The sequence below is a fragment of the Epinephelus fuscoguttatus genome, linkage group LG20, assembly GCF_011397635.1.
Source record: "Epinephelus fuscoguttatus linkage group LG20, E.fuscoguttatus.final_Chr_v1".
Lineage (NCBI taxonomy): Eukaryota > Metazoa > Chordata > Actinopteri > Perciformes > Serranidae > Epinephelus > Epinephelus fuscoguttatus.
In genome coordinates, this window is record NC_064771.1 from 28,529,010 (window position 1) to 28,549,996 (window position 20,987).

The 20,987-nt window shown below is 42.3% G+C and overlaps 2 protein-coding genes across 9 annotated transcripts in view; both read right to left on the reverse strand.

Moving 5' to 3' along the window:
- Nucleotides 1-5,921, reverse strand: part of nat9 (N-acetyltransferase 9 (GCN5-related, putative)) — a 21,621-nt gene extending 15,700 nt beyond the window's left edge. For all 8 annotated transcript variants that reach the window (XR_007448083.1, XR_007448081.1, XR_007448084.1 and 5 more), the window contains exons 1-4: nucleotides 5,745-5,921; nucleotides 3,542-3,651; nucleotides 902-1,042; nucleotides 665-724 (exon numbers count right to left, since the gene is read on the reverse strand). Coding sequence is in view for 1 of the 8 variants with exons in the window: in XM_049563117.1 (XP_049419074.1) it covers nucleotides 665-724; nucleotides 902-1,042; nucleotides 3,542-3,651; nucleotides 5,745-5,821 (388 nt within the window). In the remaining 7 variants the exon portion in view is untranslated. The remainder of the gene's footprint in view (nucleotides 1-664; nucleotides 725-901; nucleotides 1,043-3,541; nucleotides 3,652-5,744) is intronic.
- A 1,586-nt stretch (nucleotides 5,922-7,507) lies between these two features.
- On the reverse strand, nucleotides 7,508-16,273 carry syt15 (synaptotagmin XV). The gene is made up of 8 exons (XM_049564370.1): nucleotides 16,028-16,273; nucleotides 15,746-15,947; nucleotides 12,842-12,987; nucleotides 11,658-11,958; nucleotides 11,379-11,610; nucleotides 8,188-8,296; nucleotides 7,885-8,067; nucleotides 7,508-7,512 (listed from the first exon to the last, which is right to left on the reverse strand). Exons 1-8 carry the CDS (start codon nucleotides 16,032-16,034, stop codon nucleotides 7,508-7,510), a joined length of 1,185 nt encoding a protein of 394 aa, XP_049420327.1. The 5' UTR covers nucleotides 16,035-16,273.
- Between the last annotated feature and the right edge of the window lie 4,714 nt (nucleotides 16,274-20,987).

A 20,987-nucleotide genomic window follows, 5' to 3' on the forward strand; every position in this document is an offset into this window, starting at 1 on the left:
GAAAAATAGTATCATTAAGAAGTGTCGGGTCAGTGGTAGGGACAGTCCTTCATTCTCAGAACTGCTTCGTTTAAGAAATAAATCTTGGGCCCAAGCTGGATTTTCTCCTCTGCAGCCTGGACTACATTTAGAACCCTAAGGAATCTTTATGATTAGAAAGTCCAAATCAGAGTTTTATCTGAGGTCAGTTACAGAGAACCTAAATAACCCCTCAAAATTCTGGAAATCAACTGAACCTTTATCTGGTACACATATTGCCTCAAGCCTCCCGGACCAAATTTTAGTTGGCTCAGATGAACTCCAGGACACAGCTGCCGTGGCCAGTCAGTTTGATAAACATTTTATTCATGCTGGGTCGGGCGTATTTGATAGCTTGAATGTAAATACATCTGCTACCTCGGACAGGTTTCTCTTGTCAAAGAGATTTTCAGTCACAGTGGGACTTCCTGGTTAAATAAAGGTTAAATAAAAGAATAAAATAGAAAACCGGGCAGCGATTCATGACGTCTGCAATCAGGCAACACGCCTACCAAAATCAGAGATGTTCAAAGTCTACACATTTGCGTTGATCTTCTCTCTTTCTGTCTCCCTGCTGTAAATAACAACACATTTGGTCAGTTTGACGTGTTAACAAGCCTCCAGACAGACTGTCAAAGCTGCTCACCGTAGCTCATCATCATGCAGGTCACCTCCTTCCCGATGCCTCTTCCTCTGTAACTGGGTTCTGTTATAAACAAGAAACTTCATGAGTGTCAGGGAACTAAAAACACAACTACTGCATGAATATGGTGTCACACTGGAGAGATAAATGCAGGGAATGGTTAACATGTCAAAACTAAAGAGCAGGTTGATTTCAGAAGCTTGGTAAGTCTTTGCTTTTGAATAACACATTGGGCTTCACCTGCTATCATGATCTCCAGCTCAGCCAAGGACAGGTCTGTGGGGTCAGTCAGGAAGATGTTGACATCTCCCACCATGCACTGCTCTTGGTCTACACTGCTGTCCGCCCACTGCTTCTTGTCCAAGATGATGAAAGTGCACTCTGGAAAGACAGAATTAAAAAAATTTTTTAATAAAACAGTGTTTTTCGATTTTATACAATATTAACATTTTAGGGTGGTGTGATTTCTTTTCAGTTATTTACTGGAGCAGTTCGGTCAGGACCACTTTAGTCAAAGAAAACTTTATTTCCATTTGCAGTATTATATTTGGTGGTATGGCTCTGTTCTAGGGCTGATCTGCCGTTCCTCCAGCCTACACAGAAAGCCTCTTCCACATGCCTTCATGAAAAGCCAGAGGCAGGGAGAGCAACCCTCCCTGCCCTTCCACGTGCATATAAGGAAAGCCTAAGGCAAAATGTATACTTCTGGGTCGAATCGACACTGTACCTACACCATAGGCTCTGCCTCTACAAAGAGCCTACGCTGTAGCCTGACGTGCACCTCCCCAGAAATGTAACTACATGTCACAGCAACACAGACCTCCTGTCTATTTCTGTAAGCTGAAACCATTTCCCTCAGTGGAAACAAAGCTTTTATTTACTTTAATTTCACAGATAAGAAACAATAAATTGCGAAGACAATAAAGCCTCCACAAAAATAGCATTTTAAGTCTTGTGTGTGATTTATCCTGGCTTCATATGAGCAGAGGAAACCTCCCCGTCGCTAAGCTAATTTATACAATGTAAAATGCCATAGGCTTGTGCTAATAACGTTAGCATGTTGTATTTGTTTGGAAAATGTGTTTAGTATAAGACAGTTGTTTTGTCAGTGAACCTTGTGAGTTGTAATGGAGCTGAACTGAATTTTGTGGAGGTGTAACTGCAGAGTGACACAGACACACCACGGCAGAAGTATAAATCCCCCTTAAGGAAGAGAGAGCACACCTGTCTGCCCTTCCATGTGCAAATGAGGAAAGCCTGAAGCAGAGAGAGCAAACCTCCCTGCCCATCCATGCACCCACATGGAAAGCCATAAGGCAGGGAGAGCAGCAGCAAAGACCCCCGGGAACAGAACAGAGCAGCAACAATGACAAACAGAAATGACACTGATAAGTCAGACACAGCATGAAAAGAAGAAGCTGGGGTGGAGGCCAGTTGCAATGCAGCTTACAGAGGAAGCAGCAACAGTAGGCAGGGCAGTTTAAATAGGGCGCCCTGAATGAGATTCAGCAATTCGGTGCATAGAAAGGAATCATGTGATCTATCAACTGCTCCATCAGTTGATTGAGCTGTTTGAGATCAGCTGATGTAGCTGGGATGTGAGCTGAGCTTGACATTGTGTCCTGCCTGAACTAATGCTATGAGCAAAAAAATATTAATGACACAGCTTTTTTTTTTAATATAAAGTTTAAAGGGAAATTTCAGTTTACTTCAACCCGTCTCCTATCGTCCTAAATTTGTTTCAAGTCACTAGTGACATAGAAATAATAGTTAGCATGTTAGCCTTTAGCCTAGATACAGCCATAGCGTCAGACCTGTTAAAACGTAAGTGAAAGGGCATCCCTTCAAGTGCAAAGTTAGTCCACTAAACAAGCTTTTTTTCCACAAAGACCGTCTCATATCGTTAGGATAAATGTCAGAGAACATATAGAAAACGACACGTAACCGTGTTGTCTTACCTTACCGGTGTGCTGCCATGTTTGTTTACAATTTAGCTCTGCTTTCCAAAGCGCGGCCGAAACATTGTGAGAACAAGCAGCGATCTCATAGCATGCCTGAACAAGCAGCAACAGCTGGAAGGCAGACGTTAGAGGACGAGAGAGGAGGAATGGCTGCTGCAAGGCTGCGTAGCTCTGGAGATTGGTGGTGTACCTGTGAATGCTGTGCCCCAGTGCCCACAGAAGAGGAATGCCTCTGTTGCAAGGAATGGGACCGGTTGCAGCCTTATTTTCAAGGTCTGGATGTGACCGAGGACGAGACACCTCCACCTGGAGTAACATTAGTATCCAGCTGGGCTTTATCTAGAGCTGGCGAGATATATTTCGGCTGCGCTTTGGAAAGCAGAGCTAAATGGTAAACAAACATGGTAGCACACCGGTAAGGTAAGACAACACGTTTACATGTGGTTTATGTCTCTGACATTTATCCTAACGATATGAGGCGGTCTTTGTGGAAAAAAAGCTTGTTTAGTGGACTAACTTTGCACTTGAAGGTTGCCCGTTCACTTACGTTTTAACAGGTCTGACGCTACGGCTGTATCTAGGCTAACGGCTAACATTCTAACTATTATTTCTATGTCACTAGTGACTTGAAACAAATTTAGGACGATAGGAGACAGGTTGAAATAAACCGAAATTTCCCTTTAAATAATCGACTTGTGCATGACCTCAGGGTGGTGTGATCTTTTTTCAGGTATTTCCACAAGCTACGAGCAAACAAATCTGACAGATGACGGTCTGGATGTGAAAAAAATATGTTGATTTTAGAAGCTATATAAAATAAACAGTCACTGTGAATCTGAAGCAATAAAGACATCTCTTTAGAGCATTAATGAGGGCTCAAAGTCTTATAATGTGTGAGCACAGGCAGATGACCCCTTACTGTCATCATCTTCCCTCCAGCTCTTTTGCATGTCGTACTCCTGTTCCAGGGTCAGCGGCTCTGAGGCGGTCAGCTGCTGCAGCTGAGGAGACTTCATCCACTCATGATACCTGAAACAGGTGGATATAAAGGACAGGTACAGGACTGAAGTTGGTTCCTGATTGACAGAAACATAAAGGAAAACATTCCTCAGGTGATTGTTACGCCACACAAGAAACTGTCGCGTGCTAGATATCATATCGAAGACAGAGTTGGGGTTTCTTTGAAGTGGGGTTGTGTGAAGTAATTATTCATAGTCACGTGATCACGGTGACGAAAATAAATTCTGCTGTTGCCCCCATCCACAGCAGTACACTGCTTAGCTTCTGTGTCAGTACTCCAGCCTGCTTCTCCAAACTAGGGGAGTGTCGACCACCATTTATTGTATGTCGTACAATGACTATAGATAAGCACCATATACAACTCAAATTCACAAAATCAGAACCACCCTTTTAAGAATGTGAAGGTTTTTAAAATCTCGTTTCACATTTGTAAAAAGGGGACTATTTCTTTATTCATTTCTGTCTAGAGCTCATAACCTAGTAAAAGGTCAACACACACTTGGGTTACACTCCTCAAAAGTAGGGCTGATTATTGACCCTCTACACCGACTGAAATGTGACCTTGCAGACTGTCAAAGTATGAAAAGTATGTCCACTTCTTGATTGTGTGCGACATAATTTCAGTATTTTTAGATTTTTTAATTTAGACAAAAATTGAGATCAGTCTTCACCATTTAGTGTCAACTTTTAAGCCACAGTGGGCAGGAAGTTTTGAAAGGCTCAGACTAATGGACATCTTAACATCTTTATGACGCCTTAGGGAACTCCATCTGCTGATGAAGGTTGTGTGATGTGACTGAAAGCTCCAGAACAGCTACTAAATATACCATGTGTTGAGATGACTGTCAGCTCTTTTTTGTATTTCTTAAAGAAAGGGTTTTTTTAACTCAAATTTTATGTTTTATATTGAAATTCAGATTGCAGATTAACAACTAGAATCCAAAAACAGATTTCAAACTTTTATAGTTTTTTTCAAATCTGTTTAATGTGTGTGAAGTCAGAGGAAAATGCGATTTTACTTGTTTATACCTGACAAGACCAAATATTTATAAATACATATTTTATGTTTTTTATTGTGTGGGTGTTTGGCTATAACTTTTTGTCCATGCTGTCTTGGCCAGTTAAAACAGATCATTGATCTAAACGGGACTTACCTGATTAAATAAAAGACAAAAATAAAAAACAAAGAGTCAAACTTCAGATAGACAGAGTTAGCCTGGAGGCAGGGTGTCTTACTTTCTAGTTCCTGTCTTTATTTACACTTTTTTATTATTTTAAACCTGTCTAACTTGTACTACAGTACAGTTATTGCAGTTTAAATAGTTAGACTGTATAATATTTTTGTTTTTATTTTATTCTTATTCCTTTTGAATTCAGTAGTGAAAAAAGTCTTTTACTTAGGTAAAAGTAGTGACACCAATGTGTAAAAACACTCAGTTACACATAAAAATCCTGCATTCAAAATCTTAATTTCGTAAAAGTACACAGGTTTAAAATTAAGTACCAAAAGTTCATTCATTCGTTCACCTATTTTCATAAGGTTTTTTAAGACATATTTTTATTTATTAATACCTTTTTTCTATCCTTTATTTATGTCTTTTGATTTTGCAATACTTTTTATTTTATCTTATTATTTATCTCTTACTATGTGTATGTTAAACACCAATACACCAAAGCCTTGTTCACCTGATTTATTTTGTATTAATAATCTAATTCTGAAAAATTATTAGTAACTAATCTCATAAATGTAGTGGAGTAAAAAGTACTGTAGTTGGCTCCAAAATGTAGAAGCAAAATATAAGTACCAGTATCTCAGATTTGTACTTTAGTACAGTACTAGAAGAAATATATTTAGTTACTTTCAACCACCACAGGCCAGTCTGAAATATCGAAAATTAATTTTGTCAAAATACAAATTAGCGCTATATTTAAGATCCAAATCAGCCATATTTTATACACTGAGGTAAAATTATGACGTCTTCCTAACAAGAAGATATGAGCAGAGGAACAATATGAAAGAATAAAATAGATATATATTATAAAAGAGACAAACTGGATGAGTAAATACAGTGTTTCTAACAGATGTTGGTTATTATCGTTACCTGGGCACGTGCTCTGCATTGTAAGGCACCAACACGACTCTGTGTCCCTCCAGCAAAGTGTTCTCGTTTATCTTCATGATGTTAAAACCACATTTAAACCAGCGATATGACTAATGAGAAGTTTTAACACAGCCTCACACCTGGTGGCTCCACGTCCATGATGCTCAAGTCCTTTACTTCCGGGGTTCAAACTGCGCCTGCGCTCACTCAAGTAAAGGCGGAAGTCGCCGCCTGCTGGACAACAGACCGATCAACAGTATCCAAGCTGAGAACAGCGTTCTTCAAATACCAAGCTCCAACTACTACTACAAAAAAAATAAATAAATAAAAAATAAAAAATAAAAAATGGACCTGATGATAAGTATTTTACTTATTTAGCCATTTTTTAAGCTTAATTTATTAAAATCCCACCCATCTTTAGTGGCTACTGTTATAAAATTCAACTTTACACTTAAATTAAAATTTTCCTTAAATTAATAAACTCCAAATGTGCAGAATAATATATCTACAATTACGATTTTATGATTTTTTCTAGTCATTATATTAACTTTTATTACTGAATTGTTTGATTTTATGACCAGTGGATACATGGCTGCTTTTTATTTATTTATTTGTTTTTCAGTGTTTTTTAAGGTGTCCTTGAGTGTTCTGAAAGGCACCTATAAATAAAATGCATTATTATCATTATTATTATTATTATTATTATTATTACTATTAAAAGACCTCCGTAGATTAATCGGTAATGAATAAATATATTCATCTTTTAATTTCTGTTTACATTATGTTCATTAATGATTAATTTATGGTTAATTCAAAATGTATTCTGCGTAATTTATTCTATTTTGTGCCTTTATTGTTTTCTTTGTTGTCTTTGTGTTTTGACTGCATCTTGGAAGATGATTAAAACATGAAAATGTGGTGTTTGGTTTATTTGACAATTAAAAAATAAACTTATTTTGTTGTTCTCTTCAAGAATGTTGAGCAACATGTGAAACTACTCTCTAATTCAACTAACAAAAAGGTGAACAAGGCACTTAGTATCTGTATGTGTTATAATATTTTTGTCTAATGTGATTTAACTCTGGTTCTTTTGTTATTGCTGTATTTGTAAGCTATCCACTGAATCTGTATTATGTTCTGTAATTTAATTTTAAATAATGAAAATTGAAAATAAATTGAAAAAAAACTTTGCAAACTTTGCATGTTCTCCCCGTGTCAGCGTGGGTTTCCTCCAGGTACTCCAGCTTCCTCCCACAGTCCAAAGACATGCAGGTTAATTGGTGACTCTAAATTGTCCGTAGGTGTGAATGTAAGTGTGAATGGTTGTCTGTCTCTATGTGTCAGCCCTGTGATAGTCTGGGGACCTGTCCAGGGTGTACCCTGCCTCTCACCCAGTGTCAGCTGGGATAGGCTCCAGCCCCCCGCGACCCCTAACAGGATAATGAAATGAAAATGAATAAATGTGTTTTAAGTAAATGGAAAAAATAAGACGATAAGAGTAAAGATGCTGATAGAATACGTTAATAGAACAGAATAGAACAGAGTTAGAAAGTTGCTAAATGATGATGTTACAGATACTAAATATATACAGAATAATTTATACCCAGTTTAGATGCTGATACACCCATCATCTGCTTTTGACTTTGAATATATGACGATATACTTTTAACATATGATGCAGGAGGGTATTAGAACCAATCAAAACTATGAAGAACTACTACTGTAATTTCTCCTAGGTTGAGCCCATTTTGGAGTTAGATTGATTAACCTGTTGAAGGGGGAAAATGGGAGAAATCTCAGGAAGAGCAACTGAGGAGGGATCTCTCTCCCAGGACATGCGACAGATGTCGTGTGTACAGAACAGATCAATGTAATAAAATTACAGTTATGCATATGACAAAATGAGACATAAAGAGAGACATGGCGAGAGATGTTTAAATGTAGATAAAAGTGGTTTACTCAAGTAAAAGAAGTAATGCTACAGTATAAAAATACTGCTGTTTGTAAAATCCCCAAATTCCTGATTCAGTTCCTCTATTGAACCTGGATCTGTGTATGTACATATGTCCATCCAGTGACAGAGGGTGAATACACAGCTGATCTGATGGAGACAGCGTGCGTATGAAGCTGAGCCTCTCACCTGAGCGGACGTCGTTTGGCTGCTGCAGCTCAAATCTCAGACAGGCCTCGTCCAGGTGCTGCAAGCGCAGTTTAAAGGTCATCCTGTGGTCGAAGTAGGGGCTGTGTTCACTTTTCACCACACAGCTGCGTTTAAGCTTCACCACCTGAGTGTGTATCTGTAAGCTCACCTGGACACACACACCTAGGAAACACACAGACGCTGTATGACCACGACTTGCAGAGTCACTCGTGTGAAGATGTCAGCTGAACAGGGCTGACGCAGACACACAGCCACAAGCTTTTTACCTAACACACCTCTTACCTGCGTCTGTCAGCAGCTGCAGGCCTCGAGCCCTCAGAACCACCACAGAGAGGCGCTGCAGAGACGGACTGTAGCTGAGAGAGATCTGCACGTCACCCAGCTCTGAACACTGACACACATCACAATGATGATGAGCTTTCATGACCAACTTTGTGCACATGCAGACATCCTGTGTGTTTCAGTATAAGTACGAATGATAAATAATTTAGAATAGATTTTAAGACTTTACTGACTACTTTTAAGGCTCTTCATGGTCTCTGTCCCAGCTATATCTCTGACCTCTTAGTGCCGTAAACACCAGGACGTACTTTGAGGTCCTGGGGCAGAGTCTTTAAGGCATTACTTGCATTTTACTGCTGTATATCCTTAATGCTGTGTTAATTTGATGCTGCTGAGAATAGAAGAATAGGTGCATCATAGGGTACAAATTTCTTGTTTGAGGACATTGGGACTTTATTGTCGTCTCGTTTGAGGACATTGGGACTTTATTATCGTCTCGTTTGAGGACATTGGGACTTTATTATCGTCTCGTTTGAGGACATTCGGACTTCATTATCATTTCGTTTGAGGACTTTGGGACTTTATTATCGTCTCGTTTGAGGACATTCGGACTTTATTATCGTCTCGTTTGAGGACATTGGGACTTTATTGTTGTCTCGTTTGAGGACATTGGGACTTTATTATCGTCTTGTTTGAGGACATTGGGACTTTATTATCGTCTCATTTGAGGACATTGGAACTTTATTACCGTCTCGTTTGAGGACATTCGGACTTCATTATCATTTTGTTTGAGGACATTGGGACTTTATTATCGTCTCGTTTGAGGACATTGGGACTTTATTGTCATTTCGTTTGAGGACTTTGGGACTTTATTGTCGTCTCGTTTGAGGACATTCGGACTTTATTATCATCTCGTTTGAGGACATTGGGACTTTATTATCGTCTCGTTTGAAGACACTGGGACTTTATTATCGTCTCGTTTGAGGACATTGGGACTTTATTATCGTCTCGTTTGAGGACATTCGGACTTCATTATCATTTCGTTTGAGGACTTTGGGACTTTATTATCGTCTCGTTTGAGGACATTCGGACTTTATTATCGTCTCGTTTGAGGACATTGGGACTTTATTGTTGTCTCGTTTGAGGACATTGGGACTTTATTATCGTCTTGTTTGAGGACATTGGGACTTTATTATCGTCTCATTTGAGGACATTGGAACTTTATTACCGTCTCGTTTGAGGACATTCGGACTTCATTATCATTTTGTTTGAGGACATTGGGACTTTATTATCGTCTCATTTGAGGACATTGGAACTTTATTACCGTCTCGTTTGAGGACATTCGGACTTCATTATCATTTTGTTTGAGGACATTGGGACTTTATTATCGTCTCGTTTGAGGACATTGGGACTTTATTGTCGTCTCGTTTGAGGACATTCGGACTTTATTATCATCTCGTTTGAGGACATTGGGACTTTATTATCGTCTCGTTTGAAGACACTGGGACTTTATTATCGTCTCGTTTGAGGACATTGGGACTTTATTATCGCCTCGTTTGAGGACATTCGACTTCATTATCATTTCGTTTGAGGACATTGGGACTTTATTATCGCCTTCGTTTGAGGACATTCGGACTTTATTATCGCCTCGCTTGAGGACATTGGGACTTTATTGTTGTCTCGTTTGAGGACATTGGGACTTTATTATCGTCTTGTTTGAGGACATTGGGACTTTATTATCGTCTCATTTGAGGACATTGGAACTTTATTACCGTCTCGTTTGAGGACATTCGGACTTCATTATCATTTTGTTTGAGGACATTGGGACTTTATTATCATTTTGTTTGAGGACATTGGGACTTTATTATCGTCTCGTTTGAGGACATTCGGACTTTATTGTCATTTCGTTTGAGGACATTCGGACTTCATTATCATTTTGTTTGAGGACATTCGGACTTCATTATCATTTTGTTTGAGGACATTCGGACTTCATTATCATTTTGTTTGAGGACATTGGGACTTTATTATCGTCTCGTTTGAGGACATTGGGACTTTATTATCGTCTCGTTTGAGGACATTGGGACTTTATTATCATCTCGTTTGAGGACATTGGGACTTTATTGTTGTCTCGTTTGAGGACATTGGGACTTTATTATCGTCTCGTTTGAGGACATTGGAACTTTATTACCGTCTCGTTTGAGGACATTGGGACTTCATTATCATTTTGTTTGAGGACATTGGGACTTTATTATCGTCTCGTTTGAGGACATTGGGACTTTATTGTTGTCTCGTTTGAGGACATTGGGACTTTATTATCGTCTCGTTTGAGGACATTGGGACTTTATTATCGTCTCGTTTGAGGACGTTGGGACTTTATTGTTGTCTCGTTTGAGGACATTGGGACTTTATTATCGTCTTGTTTGAGGACATTGGGACTTTATTATCGTCTCGTTTGAGGACATTGGGACTTTATTATCGTCTCATTTGAGGACATTGGAACTTTATTACCGTCTCGTTTGAGGACATTCGGACTTCATTATCATTTTGTTTGAGGACATTGGGACTTTATTATCGTCTCGTTTGAGGACATTGGGACTTTAGTGTTGTCTCATTTAAGGACATTGGGACTTTATTTCCGTCTTGTTTGAAGGCATTGAGACTTTATTGTCGTCTCCTTTGAGGACATTGGGACTTTATTGTCGTCTTGTTTCATTTTAGGACATTGGGACTTTATTATCGTCTCATTTGAGGACATTGGAACTTTATTACCGTCTCGTTTGAGGACATTCGGACTTCATTATCATTTTGTTTGAGGACATTGGGACTTTATTATCGTCTCGTTTGAGGACATTGGGACTTTATTGTCATTTCGTTTGAGGACTTTGGGACTTTATTGTCGTCTCGTTTGAGGACATTCGGACTTTATTATCATCTCGTTTGAGGACATTGGGACTTTATTGTTGTCTCGTTTGAGGACATTGGGACTTTATTATCGTCTCATTTGAGGACATTGGAACTTTATTATCGTCTCATTTTACAAGATTACATTAAACACACTTAGGGCGCCCCCTATGGATGACAGTGCCCTTAGCGTTCCTCTATACTGCCTGTGCCGCAGGCCGGCACTGCTCAAGGTACTTCTACTTTACTTACTTGAGTTAATGTGTTTAGTCAAATTCCACCACTGGTACCTGTGTGTCGTCCTCCGTCTCCAGGTCCCTCCAGAGCACCCTGCCAGCCTGACCGAGCTCCCCCTCTAGAGGAAACAGCACCCTGCCCACTGCGTGCCGTTTGCCGTCTTGCTCCACACTCAGCACACACACACTCAGGGTGCTCTGAGGCACGCACACACCTGACACCTGTGGGGGGGGGGGACACAGGAAGTGTGTGAGAGCAGACACAAAGTTTTTTTTTTTTTTGTCTCTAAAGCTGCATCATGTTTTCCAGCTTCTGTGTGTGTAAACGTTCGCGTCCTCGCCTGGAAAACGAAGCAGTCATTGAACTCCGGGTCGGGCCCCGTGCCTCTGGCCTTAGCCTGACGGGGCCTCCGGTCATCAGGGAGAAGCCGGAGCTCCACCAGGGTGACGTTGCCATGGAAACGGGGAGGGAGGTTGCCGAGGCGGAGCAAGGAGACCATGAGCTGCTCGCCACTGTGTCGGTACTCCACAGAGAAGCAGAGGCGGGTGGCCATGCCAGGAGGAGGTGCCACCACCTCGTTCAGAGGAGGAACGGAGTAGAGACCAGCCAGCACCGTCCCCACCGGGTACCATCCTGATGGAGACAGTACAACAAGATAGGAAGTGTTCTTTCCGGGTACTAACTAGAACATAAAGTGTTCCTCAGCTTGTCCCCACAGGATAAACCTTCTTGGTTCCAGGTAGAACCTTTTAAAAAGGTTTCACACACCTTTTCCTCCACATTAAGCCTCGTTTCCACCAAACACTTTCAGTATGGTACCTTTGGAACCAACAGTAACTCTTCAGACATGGTACCTAGACCCTAGTGTTTCCACCACAAACAGTACTCTTAAATTGTTGTCACTCACTGCTCCGTCCAGCACTCACTGTATTTCCTCATTACAGTGACACAGATGGAAGTCTGCACCTCGTTTATCGTCCACAGAACGATACGGTACAGTTCAGTTCAGTACGCTTTTTTTTCCATTTCCACTGTGAAAAGTTGTGGATGGTACCTATGGAACTGTTACATACCGTCCCCATGTTTGGTCCCCCCTCTGTTGGGGTACCTAGCACACAGATCTGGTACTAAAAGGTGGAGCTGTGAACACTGCAGTCTGTTGATTGGTCAATAGAGGACGGTCACTCTGCTCAGGGCTGAGTTGTTCTGTGGACGAAGGGTTACTGTTGGTTCCAAAGGTACCATACTGAAAGTGTTTTGTGGAGACGGGGCTTTTGTCTTACAAAGAACCCTTGAAGGACCCTTTCTTCAAAAAGGGTACTTTGGAGGTAAGTGGTTCCTGATTACAACTTCAGCCCCTCAGGAAGAACCCTTAAAGAACCCTTACTTTGAAGAGTATAGATCACATTAGTTGGTACCAGTAGAATCCTTTCAAATGCCTTTAATTTCAAAAACTCAAAGGGACTAAATCATAAACATCTCTACATGCTGTCAAATAAAGGCAGTAGTGACCTACTCCTTACTGAGAGTGACCCACGATGGGCCAGTATGTCCCGCCGTGCCTCCATCTTCATCTCCTCCTCCTCTTCCTCTTCATTTTTCAGGTCCTCGTGGTTTTGTGTTGTGAAGCGAGGAGGCAAAGTGAAAGGGATCTCACTGGGCCTGTCTCACACACAGAAAAATGTTATTAATTTGAGAGGTTCAGTCATGTTATCAACAAACTGCAAATGATTGTTTCATTGTTGCTTCAGTCCTGTTTGTGTTTGAAAACTGCTGCTGCGGCTGGTTCAGCATCTTTATCTTCCTGTAAAGTCTAAAATGTGCTATATAAGTAAAGCGTGCTTTGCTTCTTTCAGCCAGGACTGATTTAAAATCATTAGTAGTTTTTATGTATTTTGAAGCAGTCAGGATATTGGCAGTCTACAAATCAAACTCTTGAAAGACGTCACGGTGTTTTAGGGGTATAAAGAGATAGTTTGGATATTTTGAAGTGGGGTTGTATGGGGTACTTATCTATAGTCATTCAGTATGTTTACATGAACAGCTTAATCGAGCTATGCTCAAAATTCGATTTCGGCATCTAATCGGACTTCTGTCCTTGTCCCAGTTTACAAGCAACTGAGAAAATCGAATTACTGACGGGGACATGTCCTCCTCCTCAACACTAGGTGGCAATATGCGTCATTTCAGCAGGTTAATACGACCCCCTTTCCGGTTGACCTATTACGTCACTTAATAATAAACAACTGGAGTCAGGCAGCAGACCGGCATTTTCGAACAACAGCAAGATGGATAATCGTACAGCTTTGTTCATCTCGTACATAATGTACGCATTACTGATTGTGCAGATAAGGTGCACGCTATCCCTCGTGGTCATGGTGATTTCAAGAGGCAGACAAGAACGCCATATGCTGTTGGAGGGCTACAACAATAGCATGCCTTGTCTGTTCCGGGGTCATACGCCAGCGCGGGGGGTGTGGAGCACGCGCACATGCATTGTCTAGTTTAACTCCGATTACGGCGTATACATGCCGGAGAAAATCGAATTCCAATCGCATTATCTGGGTGTCTTAATCGGAGTTAGAGAACTCCGATATTAGTCGGAGTAACGTGTTTACATGCACTTCAGTTGTCCAGTTATAGTCAGATTAAGGCAATAATTCGGTTTTTTCAAGTGTCATGTAAACGTACTGAGTGTATTATATACAGTAGATGTCAGTCGGCACACCCCCAGTTTAGAGAAGCAGACTGGAGTCCAACTCAAAGGCTGAGCAATGTACTGCTGTGGTTGGGGGTCAGCGAAAAAACGCATTTTAGCCACCTAAAAAGTCCAAGCCAAGTCCAAGCAGTCCAGCCTGTTCCAGCAGGAAAGCCACTAACGGCTTTAGTTCCCCATCTACGCTCTCATAAAAGCCACCAGACTCCATTGAGAAAAACTGTCATTTTAGCTCGCTGAACATTTCAGCCACCTAAAAGTAGTCCCATTTCATAAAATCAGTGTCAGTTTAACTGTATGCTCTATTTTCATTGTTTTACCTCACCATCAGACAACGACTACCAGCTGGAAAATGAAGCCGTTATATTGCTCTCTTCAAAGCCAGACTCCATTGAGATAAACAGTGATTTAACATTGCTGAACACAGGAGCTGCTGGTCTACCTTCGACACATAGTAACACAACCAGACTAACTGATTGAGGCAGCAGTAGACCAGCAGCTCCTGTGTTCAGCAATGTTAAATCTGTGTCTTTCTTAATGGAGTCTGGCTTTGAAGAGAGCGATATAACAGCTTCATTTTCCAGCTAGAAATCGTACTCGTACTCGTACTCGTACTCGTACTCGTACTCGTCGTCCTCTGCTTATCCGGGTCCGGGTCACGGGGGCAGCAGCCTCAGCAAAGAAGCCCAGACAGTCCTCTCCCCAGCCACTTCCATCAGCTCTTCTGCGGGAACCCCGAGGCGTTCCCAGGCCAGCCGGGTGATGTAGTCCCTCCAGCGTGTTCTGGGGCGGCCCCGAGGTCTCCTCCCGGTTGGACATGCCCGAAACACCTCCCAAGGGAGGCGTCCGGAAGGCATCCTTGCCAGATGCCCGAACCACCTCAACTGGCTCCTCTCGATGTGGAGGAGCAGCGGCTCTACTCCGAGTCCCTCCCGGATGTCTGAGCTCCTCACCCTATCCCTAAGGCTGAGCCCAGCCACCCTGCGGAGGAAACTCATTTCGGCCGCTTGTACTCGCGCTCTCATTCTTTCGGTCACTACCCAGAGCTCGTGACCATAGGTGAGGATTGGAACGTAGATCGACCGGTAAATCGAGAGCTTCGCTTTCTGGCTAAGCTCCCTCTTCACCACAACGGACCGGTTAAGCGCCTGCATCACTGCTGACGCCGCCCCAATCCGCCTGTCAATCTCCCGCTCCATCCTACCCTCACTCGTGAACAAAACCCCGAGATACTTAAACTCCTCCACCTGAGGAAGGACCTCCCCCCCGACCTGGAGTGGGCAATCCACCATTTTCCGGCTGAGGACCATGGCCTCAGACTTGGAGGTGCTGATTCTCATCCCAGCCGCTTCACACTGCAGCAGCTAGAAGTCATTGTCTGCCATTCAGGTGTCTGTGTCTCCACACCAGGGGCATGCTGGCTGACATCTACAGTATGTAATACACTTTCTATGGATAATTACTCCACACAACCCTACTCCAAAAAATCCGAACAATCCCTTCAAGATGCAAACCATGTATTCATGACGTCCCTGTTTTGAGAGCTTTGTTGTATTTCAAACGTCGTCTCTCTCCTGTGAGCTCTCTATCATCATCTATCTAAAAAAAATACAAATAAATGTTCTAAAAATATGAATATCAAGAAAAAGGAAGAGACAAAAGCCCTATATTGGACTAAGTGCATGTTTCTGTCATGGTACTGACGTGGCCCAGGAGCCCTGTGACACCAGGATCACCGGAGCAGAGCATGCTGGTACTGAAGGCACTGTGGAGAGCAGCTCCTCGTACTGACTCCGACCCTTCTTCGACTTCTTCCTCCTCCACAGATAGCACGCCATTAGACCCAGCAGCAGCAGCAGCAACAGCAGACCCACAGACAGACCGACAGACAACAGTAACTCCTGGTCTGAACAAACCAAGCATTAATTAAGTACACAAGCCAAAAACAATGTGTAATGTACGAGTCTGACGCAGTTTACAGCTTACCTTTCATGATTATTTCCCAGTCTGACTATCTGAAGCTACTTATTAGCATTAGTTATTAATGTGAGAGTTTCTTGTAGTGGAGCTGTTCAGCGGTGAAGTGTGCGCTGTATGTGAGCAGATAGAGTACGACACAGCTGGATGATTCTCACCACTTCATGCTGTTATCTCTGCTACACTCGTTTCTCTTTAAAAAACCATACCACTCATTTAGGATGTTTTTATACATTATTACAAATGGTTCACATTACAGCTCACCATTTGCAAAATATGCTGTTGATTTTTAGATTCTTGACTGTATTTTGATCTTCTAGGCAGCTGTTGACTTTCATTCATTCCATTAAAGGGTCATTCCACCAGTTTTACACCCATACTTAAAGGGTTGCTTAAGTATTTTCAACCTGGACCCCATTTTCTCATGATTTTGTGTCCGGCTGACTAAAGGCAATGACAGTTTTTGAAATTGGTCCAGTATTGAGTGAAACCGCTGCAGCTGGCAGCAGCAAAACAGGCTGCAGTGTAACCACTAGGGGCAATTGTGCACTGTCAATGTACATCCACCAAAAGTGTTTGTTTTTGCCATTGACAGGCTCAAAATTGTTACTGACAGCATCATGGAAAGGTTTTATAGAGATAGACCTTTGTGTTAAAGAGTGAGATCAGTTTTATTTAACAAGAAACAGCCTAGAAAATCGCCGTCGCCAAACCCACCAGACTCCATTTAAATAAACAGTCATTTTATCGTAAAACACACACTTCATTTAAAATTCACAGAAACAAAATAAAACTCACAAAACAGTTTTGGTTTGTCTTTCCGCTGGTTACAATAATCGGCAGCTCTGGTTTGATTAAAATTAACCCTTCAGTTAGATCTGAAAACATACTGGCTCTATACACGCTAAAATTACTGTTTATTTGAATGGAGTCTGGTGGGTTTGCTGATAGCGATTTTGGGGCTGTTTCTGGTTAAACAAAAACGATCTACAGAGATAGACCTTTTGTTAAAGGGCGAGATCTTTTTTGATTTTTCAGATACAGCCTAAATATTCGCCATCACCAAACCCACCAGATTCCATTTAAATAAACAGTAATTTTATCATCCTAAAACACACTTCATTCAAAGTCCACAAAAACAGAATAAAACTCACAAAAGCCATCTTGGTTCATCTTTCGACTCCTCCAATAATCACCAGCTCTGGTTTGGTTGAAAATAACCCTTACTTATCCAGTAAGATGTCAAAACATGCCAGTTCTATACACGCTAAAATTACTGTTTATTTAAATGGAGTCTGGTGGGTTTGGTGAAAGCAATGTGAAGGCTGTTTCCAGTCACATCTTTATATAGCAAATAGTGGTTTGCGGTTGTATTAATACTTTTAATGTTGCCTTAAAGGAGCTAAAAGTTGCACAACCACTGATCCCTCTTCTGTCTCTTCACTTAATTTTATTTTTAGCTAACCTGGCTGCAGCGTCCTTCTGTCGTTGCACCGCTTTGGTCCACACTGAAATATCTGACTAAATGTTTAAAGAACTGTGATGAAATCCGGTTCATACGATGAATCCATCTAACTTTGGTGAACCTCTGATTTTTCTTCTAGCGCCACCATGAGGTTAAGTGAACTGTCTCCCAAGCTTTCCAAGATATTTTCATATAGTACACATGTTCATATTGATAGACATGTAATATGGCTGCTCTGATCACTGATCTGATCTCAACTCAGAATCAAAATGCTCATTAGCCACTGACCGACGCACACACACACACACTCAGACTGTACACAGATTGGACGGCAGCTAATGAGATGACAGTTAATCCTCAGAGCTAAAGGTGGAGTAATGGCCCTCTTTCCTTTACACACGCATATGTGCACATGATGACACAACATATTCACAAAGAGAAACCCTCATTTTCACACAGGTGCCAGCTCCACATGAGCTCCAGTTATGAGTAAAGAGACAGAGGAGAAAATCGAGCTGAGGGGAAGTCACAGCAGTGTGTGTCTGAGGCCGTGAGGTCAGCTGGAAAGATTTTCTCAGGAGGCGAGGGAGGAAGAGCAGAAGGAATGAAGGGAGGAAGGAGTGACGCCATTTAGCACTACCTGCTCTGTGGCAGGGCGAACAGGACAGGTGTGAAGTTAAAGGTAAGACGTTATGTTTCTAATTTATCTGACTTTGTTCTGTATTTTTGTGCACAGACAGTCATATCTGTGGGTTGACTGGCTGGTTATTCTTCCCATATAAACACATCATAAAGTAATATCGTGGTCAAAAACCTGCTGGTCAGTTTGGGACAGAGGTGGAGTTGACAATTTGACAGGTAGTTTTGATATAAATATGGATTCATAATGTTTTTATTATAGAACTGGTGCAATCTAATTGTTAAAAGGATGAAAAATAAAATTAGACACAACATGCACACTGACTTTGTTGGAGGATAAGAGTGTGATCTCCTATAATCTCTACTGTTCACTGTCATTGTCTCTACCTTTCTTTGTCTTTTTTACGTCTTTGTCTTTTTACAGCTTACAGCCAAATGCTTTCTTTAACTGTCTTGATCAATTGACATTTGTCTCAATAATGAAATAATCTGGATTGTGTAATCCCATTAGGCTAATCTGGGAGTGCCTGTGAATGTGTGGGCGTGTGTGCTGACTGGGTTGAGGGTGTGCTTCAGAGCCAGAAACAAAGATAAGATTAAAGGAATGGTCGCAACATTTTGGCAAATACACTCATTTTCTTTCTTGAGAGTTTGATAGGAAAATCAATTGACCTTTTGCTAAGCCCCGCCCCTTTGTGATGGTCCGACAAGCTGTCAGAGTAAGCATGGAGCCCACACTGTAACTAACTGCACTCTCTGAAGAAATATTATCATATTTTTGGGAAAATGAAAGAGTGATTCCAGAGGGAAGCAGACAGAGGGGTCTACAGTCTGTGTTTGAAGGATATATCCAGGATGTCAAACTGACTCAGCAGCAACAACTGGTTAAAAAGACAAAGATAGTTAGAAGCTAAAGCCGAATTATAGGCTACAGATCACAGATCAAAGTTCCCTGCCTCCCTTCACTGGTTCCTGTACAGCGGCGTCGGTCTTTGTTTCACTGTTATAATCATTAAAAAGCAAAAGCAGCATGTGTATACATTCAGTAGGCTATATCTTCAGTAGCTAGCTAGCTAACCCTACACTTTTCATGGTCTGATTTTGATTTTGGAACAGGGAAGAAACGTTTATCTTTTTCCAACCTCTCCAGGTAACGAGTATCATTAATACATGACGTGCCCCAGGCACAACATTTAGCTCCAAATCCACAAAACCAGCCTGAAAATGAAGGAAGTCTGAAACAACTGCATTAGAGTCAATGGAGCACAGCTGTGTTGTTGTCGGACCCTGGTCTGAGCCGGCCTGACGCTACGTTATGATTGGCCAGTCTGTGTCCAGGGGCGGGATATAGCGAAGGGTCAATTTCGTCATGTCTGTATGGTAAATATGAACCTACAGTCAGTAGCCAGTTAGCCTAGCTTAGCATAAAGACTGGAAACTGGGGAAAAAACCCTATCCTGGGTCTGTCCGAAGCTAACAAAATACCACCCACCAGCACCTCTAAAGTTCACAAATTAACATCTTACATTTTGTTTGTTTAATTCGTTCAAAACCCAAAGAGTAAAAACTACAGGTGGTTATATGGAAGTTCTGGAGTCTCTGTTACTCGCCTGGCAACTTTACAGTGACAACAAGACCAGTTGGGAACCACTGGTTTAGAGGGTGAAGTAATCCTTTAAGAATAAAAAGAAATGAAACACTCAAAGATGTGTCTTACTTTGCAGGTTGGTGCTGTTGTCATGGAGAGGCCAGGGCGTCCTGCGTCTGAGAGCTACCAGCCAGTCTGCTATTCAGTCACTCAATCAGCCTCTTACTCCAGTGAAATTCTGGTTGCGAGAGCCGAGGATGCAGATGACCAAGCACCCATTTTCTCCCTCTCTAAGAGCTCCATGGATGTGGTCATGGCGACGGGGCCGCCGCACAAGCGGGACCCCGCCTGGACCTGCATGGACCTGAGACGCAGCTCCAGTACCAACACACACTCTGAGCAGAACTCAGTGATGATGCAGCAGCTGCACCCTCGCATGTGGCAGCGCCTCAACACCAACAACACCCACCAGATGTCAGTTGAAGCCCAAAACGTGGACACGCACAGCCCTCCTGCCCTCAGCGAGCGCTGGATCACCAACATGCATCGCTGGAGCGCGTGTAGCGGCAGCACACACAGCCGCAGCAGCACTCCAGACACAGTTGTATGGAAAAGCGGGACCTCGCGCCCCTCAAGTCTAACCCAGGACACCCCTTGTTCTTCCATGTCCAAACCAACCTCTCCTCAAGCCACATCCTCTTCCTTCATCTCCCCCCTGATGACACTACCTTTACCCCCTGAAGACCTTTTAACTTCTTCTTCAACACTGACCCTGAGCACACATCAGCAGGAGGACTTACTTGTGTCCTCACCTGCACCCTCTCCACTGCCCTCACCTCTGCCGGCTCACACCTCCTCACCCTTGCCGTACAACTCCCCCGATCTCCTCCGGCTCACCAGCGCAGAGGATGAGGGCTTCCTGGAGAATAACTCGCTTTCTTTTACCTTCCCCTCCCCGATCCCGTCGTCTGTTAGCTTAGCAGGAGGCGGTGCACCATTAGACCCTGGCTGCCTTGTTGATGACGTGATAGAAGACCTGCACAGTCCTGGAGGCACACAGTTATCAGACAGCGGAGGAATGAGAAGCCCTGTGCAGATGTTAAACTACCTGTCGCCTAATTCCCCAGCACATTCACAGGAATCAGAAAGAGGAGGCTCAGTTTGTCATCTTGAGCTACCGGGGCGAAGCCTTCCAACAGGCAGAGACAGGAGGTCACCCCTGGTTTCTTCTTTGAGTGACTCACTATTGGGTGATGGCTGCAAGTGCAAGTTGAACG